Source organism: Melopsittacus undulatus, unplaced genomic scaffold, assembly GCF_012275295.1.
Source record: "Melopsittacus undulatus isolate bMelUnd1 unplaced genomic scaffold, bMelUnd1.mat.Z mat_scaffold_71_arrow_ctg1, whole genome shotgun sequence".
NCBI classification, from domain to species: Eukaryota; Metazoa; Chordata; class Aves; order Psittaciformes; family Psittaculidae; genus Melopsittacus; species Melopsittacus undulatus.
The window spans coordinates 1-14,935 of NW_022994539.1; the positions used below are offsets into that span (position 1 = coordinate 1).

At 38.1% G+C, this 14,935-nt stretch overlaps 1 protein-coding gene across 1 annotated transcript; it reads right to left on the reverse strand.

The window, feature by feature from the left end:
* Window positions 1-26: 26 nt before the first annotated feature.
* On the reverse strand, window positions 27-12,765 carry LOC117438848 (nuclear pore complex protein Nup133-like; the record flags this gene model as incomplete). Its single annotated transcript, XM_034074234.1, has 12 exons — window positions 12,544-12,765; window positions 11,083-11,201; window positions 10,165-10,268; window positions 9,015-9,122; window positions 7,278-7,409; window positions 4,744-4,914; window positions 3,940-4,095; window positions 3,781-3,851; window positions 3,069-3,216; window positions 2,246-2,393; window positions 1,325-1,482; window positions 27-118 (listed from the first exon to the last, which is right to left on the reverse strand). Coding segments are annotated over exons 1-12 (1,592 nt in total), but the record flags the coding sequence as incomplete, so codon positions are not given.
* Between the last annotated feature and the right edge of the window lie 2,170 nt (window positions 12,766-14,935).

Genomic DNA, 14,935 nt, shown 5'->3' on the forward strand with positions numbered 1-14,935 from the left:
CCTCAAAAATCAAGTGCAATTTGTACCTGCAGTACTGTAGAAAAGCAGCTTTCAGCAATTTACTCTTATCTTCCTGTGCTATAAATTCTAGCCTACTGGTTATGTCACATGCAGGACTCTGAAAATGAAAAGTAAAAATTTTAGCCAAAAGACAAATACTAATCCTCATTATGAAACGAAAACAATTTTTCTAAGTACTAACAACACAGGTTTAAAGTAAAAATGCCACCTAGAAGCAGCTGTGTTTATTAAGCCAAAGGTAAGCCCGTAAGACAGATCTCAATGGAAATCACAGTGGTGTGACCTCAAACATTCTAATAAACTTCACACAATCTTAAAAAAAAAAACAAAAAAAACCCACAAAAACATCTTATGCCAACTTCTTTCACCAGTCAAATTTTTTATGATCATTATTTTACCATTTCAACTCAACATTTTTGACAGAATTTAGAAGGTATCTGTGAGCACTATCACCCTCAAAAGCAACCTAAGCACAGACAAATCTAACCAGAGATTTAGTTCAGTAAGAAAAACAGTTTTATCCAAACCTACCACACACAAAGGTCTTCCACTAAAATACCAGTTATAACAACTCATTTTAAGGGTGGTTTAATTGGAATAAAGATTGAAACTCACTTATCGCTTAGAAATATTCTCTAATTTATATTCTAACAACTTCTTTGTTCTTCCCTCCCATTCCAGGGACATCCTGTCAACAAATTCCACATACATTTTAAACTAAACATGTTTGATATAAATTAGAGCTTAATAAATGCACATTGCACAAAATATCAATAAAAATACTTTCATATATTTTTAACAACATTCTATTAGAATAAATATATACATCTCAAATAGGTCAGAAACAATATTCAGCCACTACCCTTCTCAGCTTAGCCTGCAAGATTTTCACAGCATGAGAAGTGTGTCTCTAACACAAAAGAACAGACACATAAGACTGAAGAAACCATCCTGATCAAAAAGCGAGAAGGAAGCCCGAGTCTCTGCACAGCATTATATCAGGCCTAGAGACATACACTAATATACCTACATGAAAAACAAGAAATGATTTCATAGAAATCTTAACTTCAAAACAAAGGAAAACAAAAAAGTTGCCCAAACTGCCAGATATTGCAATATTTTGTGAATTTTGAAAACTGCTGTCATTACAAGCATTTAAGTCTCTAATTAAAAAAAAAAAAAAACAACTTTGTAACTTTAAAATTCAAAACAAGTCAGGATTTATACAGGGAAAATTCAAGCCTGCCTAAAAACCAATTCTGTGTCTACACTGTTTTCAACCAGCCAAGCAAACAACCATTACCTCACTTCTTGGTCCAGCAACAGAACAGGACAGGGAATCTTCAAGGTCTTCTGGAAGCACAGAAATGTTTTCCCTGGACAAGATGGTGGTAAGTCCGCTTTTTTTGGCAAAGAAGATGGGGAGCCCAGTACAGGAACCTGCTCCTAAAATGCTGTCTCCTAAGATTGGGGAAGGGGAGGAAGCACATAAAGGCTATTTTAAGAACAACATGTAACAGTTTAATAGACAATTACTCAATTTTGTCTTGAACCAAGACAATAACTGACAGCTCCAACTGACTTAGAGAAATTGTGGGCACTATTTGCTACTCATGCGGAGTAATGCATGTTTAAAAAAAAAAACAACCAAACAAAAGAAACCAACCAACCAAAAACCAACAAAAACACACATAAAAACTAATAAAAAAAACCAAAAACCCAAACCAAAGCAACACAAACTCCACCAAACAAAACCAATAAAAAACCCCAAGATTCAAATGGTTCAAACTCTACGAAAGGACTCACGTGCTTAAGCTACTTGAAAACACCTCTGAAGGTCAGGATGACAGAGACATCTGACACAGACACCTAGTATGCGTTTTAGGCTAAGCACTGACACCATGTTAACTTCAAAACAAACCTCAAAAACCATTCATAGTGAATGTTGGAAGAAAATGGGTGCAACCCCCTCTCCTCCACAACCAGAACCCCCATCCTTTCATACATCAGGAGCAGATATCTACTTCATTTTCATTTGAAACACTGTAGAGTAAGCAATAACAATACTGGGTATCATATCAGAACTTTCTCCATACACTCATGAGAAATTCCCATCTTGAAAAATTTAATAAAGAGAAAAGGCAGCATAAATATGACGCTGCTCTGAATGAAAACATTCTATTAGAAAGCATCAGCAAAATGTTACTATTCCTCCCCCCATTACCTTGTATGCCAAATATGATTTTCTCCTGTGGTAAAGAAATTCTTCCAGTTCCAGTGGAACAAGCAAACACTTCATTTTCCTTATAAAGGTAAGCAGCATGGCTAAAGTAATCTGGGACTACCAGACAGCACAACACTTCCTCTTCCGACTGAAAGCATTACATATGAACAGTATCACATATACGATCAGAACCCTAAACAAACATCTAACATTTTAAAGACTGACATGAGTTACCTGAATTTAATTTTTAAAAAGATATGGATGTAACTTTATCTAAATGCCATTACAGACACTGGGGAAAGGGAGAAGACTGGAAGAAGTTTAGGAAAGAAAGTTAATGCCCAAGTTTGTGCTCGTTCTGCTGGAAGCATAAATGAGGTACACTAAGGACAATCAATGTGTCCTCCCCTTCCAGCAAGTCAGCAGTCTAGCAAGGAACAAAATACAGACCTTTGTCCTGCTACTGAGTCTTAACAGAGTCTGAGATCTGCTCTCAATCAATTGCATGTGTATACCCCAAAATTACTCTCTGGAAATTTTCATAGACAGAACAAATATTAAAATAAATCAGTAATAATCGGATGTTTAGACTTCTATTTTTTGAGGCTTTTTTATCTTATTCTTCAAAATGTTAAGCACAAGCTTTACAGACACTATTAAACATTAAAAGATGCTAGTACATATTTTCCTCAGAATACTATGAATAAATACTTCCAATAACCTTAACACAGAGAACTTGGTTTTCCTTTAGACAAAAATCTGATATCTGATTTATTCTGAAACACTATGCTCTCAACTCAGTTTCTGGGCTTCACCTGCATACCTGAAAAGACGGATTATACTGTGTGACCTCCACAACAACATCATCAGACATCTGGTAGCCTTTATCTTCTACTGTTATCAGAGTGTAGTAGACAAGACATGGACGATCTCCAGGATGCCATGCTGCAGCAAGTATCACCAGTCCATCACTATTCAACCACAGATGTCACACCATTAAGAGATGATCATTATGTATTTTACTGCTCAAACTCTACCACTTACAGATATCTAAGTAGAAACACAAGTATTTTTTAATACTGTATTTCTTTTTGAAAGAAAGCCTATTTGTTCTTTCAAGCTGTTTTGTTAACAGCTTGAAATAATATACAGCAGTAGAAAACTAAATGAAGGCAGTTGTGATTTTATATAATTAAATACAAGAGATACTGAATTCTCTGCACTTGCTGGAACAAGTTAGAATTGTTTACTTGCCCTGTTTGTATTATAAAGACAAAGCAAATACCCAAACCTGATAAAATGATGCTAAAAAAAGTAAAAATAATTAAAGAAGTAAAAATAATTTGTAATGCTAAAAGACATAATGGCAGCATGAAGTATATAGGATAACCTAATTAACCAATATGACATGTTTATTTTCTCAACAGTGGCACTTCAGTAAAATTAAATTGCAATTACTGACAAAGTTTTTGCAAGAAAACAGAACACATTTATCACATTAATGTCAGTTACCAGATGCAAGCGTACTTCCTTACCGATTCTGTTGCAAATCCATGTACTGTATATTTACTCCTCCTTTAATATCTTCATAGTTACTTTCAGAACCCTAAAAAACAATACATCTGACTTATAACTATATAAAAATAGGCTATTAAAGAAACACACAAGCCTTTTCCAGGTGAGCTGGCTCTTACCCAAATTGCATCTGTAATATGTTCTTTCAGGATCCTGTTGATATCCCAGCTGAGAATATAACGTTCTGATGAATCATCAATCTCCCATTTGCTTAGATTTGAACTTGTTAGCATATAAAAGCTCAATCTCTCTTTATCCCAAAGAACGCTAGAAACCTGCATTTAAAAAAAAGAAAAAGCCAGAAAGGTTAAAGCACAGCCTTAATATTTGAATGCAACAACCTAGACCACTCTCAGTCCACAAAAAAAAAAAAAAATCATCACTTGCTTGGGCAACATATACAAGTTACATTACAAGCTGCGAGTATTAGAAAATTTCCAAGTCTTATCTTACAGATAAAAGAACACCTATAGTGTTCTATAAACACACCACAGGTGTTTTAGAAGTTGGAAGAAAATATGTTTCTCATCCGTGGAGTTCACTGGCAAAGCTCAACCCAATCGCCAAACCCTTGCCAATCCTAATGAGGAAAGTAAAATTACAGGTTACTTTTAGTTTCTGCAAGTATTAATGAGGCTATCACTAGAAAGAAGCAGGAATTTGAATCCTTGCATATTCCCGAGTAAGTATTACTTCTTTAAGGTCTCCTTTTATTTACATGCAAAGAGCAAGTCAGCTTTCTCCTTTACTAAGTATACAGATTTATTTGGTTTCTTTCTTACAAATTTCAAAGAAACATAAGTAACAAATGAGTGGAGTCTTGTCTTTTCATCATACATCTTTACATCTTTTTTCCTTTCTTAAACACCAAGGCTAAAATTAAAATTAAAGCAAATTACTATATGAATGTTATTCAAGCTTACCATGGCATCATTTCCAGGAGACAATATACCCAGAAGAGAAGAAACCTTCCTACCAATTCCAGAAAACATGCCCTGACCCTGTGGTAGGGCATGCTGATGAATCTTGCCAGAACTATCTGGTATCAATCGAACTAGCTGGCCGCTGGAAGATGATAAAATAAAGCTTCCTCCCTAACAAAGAGAAAAGGCAATTATATTAAAGGAAAAAGAAGAAAAAAAAGAGTACCACAATAAAATTGTTTCAGGAATGTAAGAATTCCTTATGTCAACTTGTAAGGATAAACACTAAACAAGAATCAGACACTATGTATCCATAGTATTTAAGAGCTAAAAAAGAAAATAAAAAGAAAGTATTATTCACATTAAAAGACCATTTTAATGAATTTTCCCCATTATTCTCCATGCTTGAATCACTGCAGTATGTAACTCAAAAGTATTCTTTTAAATTCTAAAACATATTTTTGAAAATGTATGAAAAGATATTTAATCAGTCTCTAGAGGTACTACTACATTAACCTTATGTTAAGTTACATGTTAAATAGTAACACTCGCACGCATGCATTTGAAACCTGAAGTGCTATTAAGCATACTGTAACTTTTTTTACACAGATATATATATGATATATCTCATCCTATCCTATAGGACACTAATCTAAATGAACTGTGTAACAAATCTTCTATCTGGTTATGTCAAAAAATTGTCAAACATCTGACAGGTACTCAGCACTGGCAGAGACTATTTTTTTTTAGCATTGTATGACATTTTTATCCATGAAGTTCCATTTCAGTTTAACAATAGAACTAGTATCTCATGTAATCCTTGGAATCTAGTGATAAAAAATACTGTTACCTTTGCAGCAAGAAAATGTGAAAACTCTTGTGTGTTATGCAAAATAAGCACAGGACTGTAGGTGCTTTTATACTCTGTTCTGGAAGCAGACTTTTGCAAGGGTATCTCTTGCCTATCCTAATGGGTGCATCCACCTTAGGACTTCAATTAGCATCAGGAGTCTGTTTATGAAACTCGTAACACAGAGCAGTCTGTGTGTACCAGCTCTACACCCTCTGAACCAAAATAAACTAAAAGGTGAGTTCTGATCACTGACAGATGCTCATTTCACGTAGCTAGGCTGCACCTAGATTAAAGTAACAACCCTGCATCCAAAATTACCAGTGCAGGCAGTGACATTGCCCCAGCACCAATTTTTTTACTTTACAGATTCTCATTACTTCCTATCACTACTTGCTAACAAAGACATAGCTTTCAGTCCCCCTACCACTAAGGCATTACAAAAATCCAGTTGTCTTCAATGCAAAATTGATCAAAGTTTCTATGTTAGAGCGAATGAACAAAGCCTGTTAGATGTACAACAATTTTCCAAGAAAAAGAATGTTAAGGGCCTGGAAGTTGCTGAATTGTTTACCTGCACATGAAATGTTCACAGAACAAAATAAAAAGAAATTTAAAAAAAACAGTAAAATTTTCATCATCATACTATACAAAAATTATGTTAAAAGTTAAGTCTGCACAGTGATAGGATGACTATGTATGGTTGTCATACCAGTAATAATGCAGGTTTAGAACACTGATTAATAACAGGATACTGCTATGAAAACAGAAAGTTCCTCTAGTTCTGAATTCACATTGATATCAATATTTCATCTACAGGTGTGTTACGACCTTTCTTTCCTCATCTTGATGTCCAAAACTTGGGCACAATTCTCTAATAGGGTAGACACATATTAGTGTTTCTTAACATCTTGAAACTCTTAAGAAATTCATCACAGAGATCACTGTCTTCAGATTAGGTTTACAAATATTTATGACACACTGATGCCTTAAAATAATTTTTATAATATATGATATGAATAGATGTTGAAAAAGTCATGTGATAAAATGTAATTGAATTGATAATAAGTAGTTTTGAAGATAACACACTGTAACACTGAATTGAGAGTTTTTCCACTCACACCGAATTGAGAGTTTTCCCCCATTTAGGCACATCAGCAGCACAAAACAATTTCTAAGAACAATTTATAATATGCTTATTCATTACTTTCTAACAGAAGTCATAGAATCATAGAATAGTTAGGGTTGGAAAGGACATCAATATCACCTAGTTCCAGTACCCCTGCCTTGGGCAGGGACACCTCACACTAAACCATGTCAGCCAAGGCTCTGTCCAGCCTGGCCTTGAACACTGCCAGGGATGGAGCATTCACAACCTCCCTGGCCAACCCATTCCAGTGCCTCACCACCCTTACAGTAAAGAATTTCTTCCTTATATCCAATCTAAACTTCCCCTGTTTAAGTTTCAACTTGTTACCCCTTGTCCTATCACTACAGTCCCTAATGCTTCCTAAATCTGTCCAATTCTGATGAAGTAGTTCTCTGGTTTTGTGAAAGCAGAGTTTCTACCACTGTAAGTAACCACAGTAGTAATACTGACACACCTCGCAGGCGGAGGTATCAAACCATTCCTGTTATCTACAGATTAAAGTAGTATTTTAATATAAATTATACCATACTGTACCTTTACTGCTGTTAGGAAGCTGCACAGAGAGCCTCCAAAATCTGTAAAAGTCTCCGTATATGAACCTTCATGAGCAAGACTGGGCCAGTAGCGCACAGAACCTTCACTGGTAGCAACCATTACTGCCGGAGACTTGAAGGGAGAAAGTAATTAACAGAACATGCAAGATAATACTAATCAGCCTGCAGCTTTAAGTAAAACATGCAATTTTACATATCAAGATTGCAGATAACAAGCACACAAAAAAGTAATAAACCCACACAGATACACACTGACAAATCTAGAACTGAATCACAATATTATTCTGTAGCATAACTTAACATTTGCAGGAAGTGCTGCTTATTTTTCTAACTATATTTTCAACTGGTTCTTGTTCCTGATAATTCAGGGTCTGCTACTGAAATGCAAACAAAACTCAGTTGCAAGACAGCAAAAAGCTTCTGAAGAATTACAGGTGCCAAGAATTATAAGCAACCATGGCAGACTTGAAATGCAGACTGTAATTTAACAAATAAACTGTTTGAGTGTCATTAAAAGAAACATTAAATCATACGTTAGTTCTTCTCTTCGTAACACCTAAGCTCACAGTATGCCTACACTGGAGATTCTGACTCAGGAAATCAGATACCAAATTCAAAGCATGAAGCAAGAGACCGTTAAACTAGAGACTTGGAAAGAAATCACTGTATCTGTTCTACTAGTTGTTAAGAAAAGTCACAGAATAGAATAATTGTAGAAGCTATTATTGAGCTCCCTGGAGTTTTCTAACTACATTCTAACAGTAATATTTTTACTTCACTTTATAAAATTGTAACATCCATGCATAGCTCACAAGCTGAAGAAAAATAAATAATTTAAAAACTTGGTTTAGGTGTATTACTTAATCATACTCAAAGAAGTTTAAGAACAAGTCATAGAGTATTTAGAGTTTTATAAGCTAATCACAAGATACTAACATTGCTTTTCATCATTTGGAAGTGTAACATAGTAAGTCAAAAGAAAACATCCCATTACGTATTCTGTGCTGCTTCTCCCTTCTGAAGACTACTGCTTATCGAGTTTTATTACAGCATCAGACATATTACCTGAAAACTACACCCAAGCTGAAAATGAGAGCTTCTTTCCTTCATGAATGATAGAAACAGACACATTAACATACTTTCACAAGACTTAATGGACCTTCAAACTTCACCCTCCAGTGCAGTTATGTTACAAAAAATCACTTAGAAAAGCAAACAGTCAACACTGATTAAACCATCTATCCTCCCAGTGCCAGCTTCCTTATAAAGGCCAGCCAAGGGAAGGTGCTGGTGGTTGCTTCTTACCCACATGTACTCACAGTTAAACCACTGCTGAATTTTTCCAGCCAGTATGAATTTAAATTGCACTTGCTTTGGCTGATTGCCCTGGCGTTTATTGTGAGCACAATACTTTTCAGTTTACTGTATTTTTGTGTGTTATAAAAGCACAAGCAATCCTTAGGAAAATGATTACCTCATCTGATTCTACCACTTGTAAATAATGTAACTTGAAAAGACTAGGATTTTGTTTATTTGATTTTTATTGCTTTTTTATTTTTATTTTATATTTATTGCAAACTATCACTCCAGAGCTTTTGCCTATATAGCAGGTATTACAGACCACCAAATGCAGTTGTCAAATAAGCACTTGATAAAATTGGATATATTCAAAGGTACTCAAAGTATTTTTAAACACTAAAACATAAAAGTTGATCACCTGCAGAGAAGGCACATCACCTGAAGAACTGAGACAAGATATAGCTGCTAAATTAGAACTCCACTGGAAGTCACTGGGTGGCAGCTGTAGTTCCTTGCACAGAGATAACTGTAAGAATGGAAAGGATGCCATAATAAATGAGACTGGAAAAACTTATTCCTCTGCTACAAATGGTTTAGAGTTGTTGACCCTTTAAAAAAATAATTTTCAACTAGCCCAGACACCATGTAAAGAAACCAAAAGAATAGCACAAGGCATTTTCAGCAAGGTTGTTACAACCACCAAACAGCTAAAACCCACCTACTTGTACATTTTCAATCACTCTTTTTCTTTAGTTATTTCTGAATGTTTCTCACAACACTACAAAACTGAATTATTTCTTGACTATTCCTTAATATAATATGCTAACAAGGCAGCAAAACAAAATTAAACTAGAAGTGCCTGAGAAAGGTCAGTAGGTACTAACAGAGTGGAGAGGGTAAATGCTCCTCCCTTCCCCCCTTCCTCCCCAGATTAAACAACCATAAAGATTTTAACCCCTTGAAGAATCTCTACAAGTATGAGACTGCATAGACCTGACAAATCACTGTAGAGTGCAGAATCTATGTAATTTATGTATGTTGCACTAATTGAAAGATAATTTTTGTAACTACAGTTTTCCTCTGACTGTTCTTGCTATTCACTGAAATGATGTTGAAACACTGCCAGAGGGGAAAAATAATAACACTGCCATAAGAAACTCAGATGAAATGTAAATTCTGCACAGTTGAAACTGGTTTTTTTTTGACAAGTTGAAAATCATTCCCAGAATAATCTAAACCAACCTGTAACGTATCAACCAGTTTTTAGCTATTAAAATAAGCTTTATCAAGTCTATCTAGTAAGAGACACACTTATTGAAATGCTAAGAATTAATCCCAGTGTTAAGGTGACAACTAAAATTAAGAAAGCAATATAAAAATGTTAAGCTTCATCAAAAGCTGGAGTTTGTTACTCCATATGTTAGTATGACTTCATACCAACCTCACTGCTTTTGAGGGAAACCAAACTCCAATTTATAAAGAAACTCTTGCTTTAAAAAAGACCACAACTGAATAGCTGTTCAACTAGCATAAATACTGAAGTTTTTCCATCCTGATCTTTCAGTTACCTTAGCTACTGGAGACTGACCAATCTTCCAAACAATCAGCCTCTCTTTATGGACTAGCCAGGCCCATCCACTTTCATCCACTTGAACACTCAGCTGGTCATCAGCTACATGAAAAGTAATTTTTGTAAAGCATTCATGTTTTAAAAACATAGCAGAGTAATCTGAAAAGCAACAAACTTTCATTCTCATATGAAAATAAATATATTTTCTACTAGATTAAATTCCATGTTAGAATTTTCATGTTTTTGAACAAGATAACAAATTACTACAGAGTTAAAAAACCCATTTGACAAATGCAGTTTTTGAAAGTGAAAAACAAGGCAATTCTAGAAGCTATTCCCATCAATTTCCAGCAGATTATAATAGCTTTGTGAATTGGTCAGCAATTTTAAAGACTATTTCTAATATACACATTTTTGGTTCCTCTTATACATACTATGAAAAGAAAACTCAGCCACAGGGAAAAACTGCTTAGGAGACCAACTTCTTGAACTTTGGGAAATGTCTGTATCACTGGGGCTTTTAGAAGTGGTAACAAATGGGGACTAAAAATTAATTAAAAAAACCAGAGCATCCACTCTAGGGCACACTGGAATCAAAACAAATGAAAAAAGTGAAAAAAAAAAATAGCAATCAACCAGTTAGCAAAAGTTACTAAAAAACTACTACTGTCTTTCTTTGTAACACTGAATTTTACGGTACATTGGTTAAGCCCTGACGGATATTTACATGCATCCATACCCACGTGGGTGTTATTACAATTATAGCTACCAAGTTAACTAAACTGCATTCAAACCTAGGCACAAACATTTCAGTTTCCACTGAAAAGTCTGCATTTAAATAGCGTCAACAACACATTAACACTTCTCTCACCTGTCAATTTTTATGAGAAAAATAACAGATAAAATCAGTTCTTACCATCAGCTTTCTTCAGGGCTTCCATAACCTTAACAGGCAGAGAGGATCCAAACCCCTTAACATCATAGTTAATAGTCTCACTTGCTGAAGGAAGCTGGATAACTCTGGTAGGAGTTGCTCTTAAAACAAAAAGTTACAGTTACTTCTTTATTGTTTCTTCATCAGTTTCAATAGACATTTATGTCATTAGTATCTGTTTAGAAACAGACCTGATGAAATGGGTTTATGTAAAATAAACATGCTTCTTCTGGGAGCACCATCTAGAGCAGTAATTTGGTGACCTCCTTACAAGTTGTGAGCTGTCATCAAATTCCCTTATTTTTTAAGGAACTGATTTTTGAATATGCATTCCTCCACCAGCAACACAATCACTGTTCAACTTCTTTGCAGCTGGTGCAGTGCTGTGTTTCTGACTTTAGTCTGAGAACAGTGATGATAACCCCGATGTTTTCGGTTGTTGCTAAGTAATGTTTACTCTGATCAAGGACTTTTCAGTCCCATGCTCGGACAGTGAGGAGGGGCATGGGAAACCAGGAAGGGCATGGGGAACCAAGAGGGAGCAGAGACAGGACACCTGACCCAAACTAGCCAAAGGGGTATTCCATACCATAGCACATCATGCCCAGTATAGAAACTGGGGGAAGTTAGGGCCCAGATTGCTACTCAGGTCGGGAGTTACATTCTTTCGGTTTTCCTCCCCACCCCTCCGGGTGCGGGGTGGGGGGAAGGGACTGAGCGACTGCCTGCACGGTTCTGAGTTACTGGCTAGGCTTAAGCCACAACAACCTTGTACAGGTTGTTGAAAGGAAGAGCTTTCAGGCAGACCCCACTCATCAGGCTCATTCAGGAACATGCCTTAATACACTGAGACACAAGACCAATAGAATCTAATTACTACACGTGACTAAATAACATTTTTTCCCTTCCTTTCACTCCGTAAGGTTGAACTGTTTTATCTAACTTAAAGTCTTTGTGTCTGCATCTGGCTTCTGGCTGTGTTCATAAGACTCAAGGACAAGATTCTGATGGCAAGCACTAGAACACTTGGTGAGTTTTTGTTTTTCTAATGATGACACTTTTCTAATCACTAGTCTCGTTTTCTATTAGGTCTCCCAACCATTATCAGTACTTTAGCAAAGAGCTAGCCTGTTCAGATCCTCAGTAACAGCAACACAGCCGTGCACGTCAGTCTCCTTCCCCACACAACGAAGGGGCCAACCACCCCTTAACAGCGATGAACCTGACGCGAACTGCAGTCACCCCACTCCGCACCGGAGAAGGAGGGATATGGTGAGGCCGCGGCTGGTGCCTGTGGAAAGGGTGGCCGCGGAAGGGCCCAAGAAACAGCCCTCTCCCCTCAGTGGGCCGGGAGGCGGCTGCAGAGTGGGCAAGCCCTGGCCTCAGAGCTTTCCCCTTTTTCCCTGATGAGAACACACCCCGATTTCGACAGACAGGACTCACCGGGCAGAGAGAGAGCCGCTCCTCCGCGCCACCGGGGAAAACAGCACCGGGGAACTGGCTACGGCCACGGCGGGCAGGTTCTTCCTGCCGCCCGGACGGGAGAGAGGGCTGGGGGCGGCACTGCCGAGGTTCCTGCGGGCCGACCCGCCAGGGGTCCGCGGAGAGGCGGGAGCCGAGGGGAACATGGCTGTAGTCACGGCTATGGGGAGAGGAGCGGCGCGAATCTACACTCCCGCCGGACGCACGGTGACTGCGTACGTCCGGGCGGGGCGCAGAGCGGGCGCTGCAAGAGAGCGGTGTAAACCCAGCTGTCCTCACAACCTGGGGGATGTGTTTGGGGTAAGCCGACAGCTGAATTTGGAAACCGATTTTCACTGAATTCATTAAGTTTTGGTGCTAACCAACTCAAGCAGATGCACTCAAAAACTGCTGTTGAAAGACCATTGCAAGCTGCTCTTTGGCACTTTTGGAAACAGGTTTTTCGCTAACACGAGATGCCTAATCTTTAAAATAGCCTGTGCTTGTCCCCAGATTTCTAATAAAAGATCCCTACAACCACCCAAAATATTCCATGAAAACCTTGGTTTGACATTTATGCTAAGTTACATTTACATTTATTGAATTGTTTTCATAAATTAAATTACTTACCTTCATGATAAATACCGGTCGTGCACTACAAACTATTCAATGGTATAGAACTTCTTAGTTCCCCTTTTATAAAGTGGAAATAAATTTTCTCATGTAAGAAAAAATTGCATTGGTTTGTATGAGAAAGGTCTTTAAGTAGGTACATACCTACCTTGGGGAATATATACTATCAATTAAGCTAATTAGTCAAGATAAAAGTAATTAAAACTACCCATCGTTTTCAAAAAACGCATTATTTGATTTAAAAGACTTATGACTGCTAAGCTTTCTATGGGGGTTGTGGTCCAATATGACTGAACCTGAAATGAAAAGAAGATGAACTGCTTCATCTGGCAGTACTGAAGTGTGAGTGCCTGACAGTTTCCAAGTTTTTAACTTCATTTCATAGAATCATAGAATAGTTAGGGTTGGAAAGGACCTTAAGATCATCTAGTTCCAACACCTCACAATAAACCATGTCACCCAAGGCTTCATCCAACCTGGCCTTGAACACTGCCAGGGATGGAGCATTCACAACCTCCCTGGGCAACCCATTCCAGGACCTCACCACCCTAACAGTAAAGAATTTCTTCCTTATATCCAATCTAAACCTCTGCTGTTTAAGTTTCAACCTGTTACCCCTTGTCCTATCACTACAGTCCCTAATGAATAGTCCCTCACCAGCATCCCTATAGGCCCCCTTCAGATACTGGAAGGCTGCTCTTAAGTCTCCATGCAGCCTTCTCTTCTCCAGGCTGAACAGACCCAACTTTCTCAGCCTATCTTCATATGGGAGGTGCTCCAGTCCCCTGATCATCCTCATTGCCTCCTCTGGACTTGTTCTAACAGTTCCATGTCCTTTTTATGTTGAGGACACCAGAACTGCGCACAATACTCCAAGTGAGGTCTCACAAGAGCAGAGTAGAGGGGCAGGATCACCTCCTTTGACCTGCTGGTCACGCTCCTTTTGATGCAGCCCAGGATATGGTTGGCTTTCTGGGCTGTAAGTGCACACTGAAGCTGGCTCATGTTCATTTTCTCATTGACCAACACCCCCAAGTCCTTCTCCACAGGGCTGCTCTGAATCTCTTCTTTGCTCAACCTGTAGCTGTGCCTGGGATTGCTCCCACCCAGGTGTAGGACCTTGCACTTGTCATGGTTAAACTTCATGAGGTTGGCATCAGCCCACCTCACAAGAATGTCAAGGTCCATCTGGATGGCATTCCTTCCCTCCAGCGTATCAACTGAACCACACAGCTTGGTGTCATCGGCAAACTTGCTGAGGGCACACTCAATTCCATTGTCCATGTCACCGACAAAGATGTTGAACAACACTGGTCCCAACACCAATCCCTGAGGGACACCACTTGTTACTGGTCTCCAGCTGGACACTGGGCCATTTTCTATAGAGCACTTCATCCACAGAGTCCTCCTGATCAGGTGGTCTGTAAGAGATCCCCACAGTAATGTCCCACATCACTATTCTCCACTTGACCCTGGCCCACAAGCTCTCTGTTAACTGATCACCTGTCCCCAGAGAGAGTTCCATACTCTCCAGCCAATCACTGACATAAATAGCAACTCCCCCTCCCTGTCTGCCTGGCCTGTCTTTCCTGCCTGTAACCTTCCATTCCATCACTCCAGTCACAGGAGCCACCCCACCAGGTTTCTGTAATGTCAATGATATAATATCCTTGTAGCCATGCACAGATCTCTAATTCCTCTTGTTTATTCCCCATACTATGGGCATTTGTATAGAGGCATC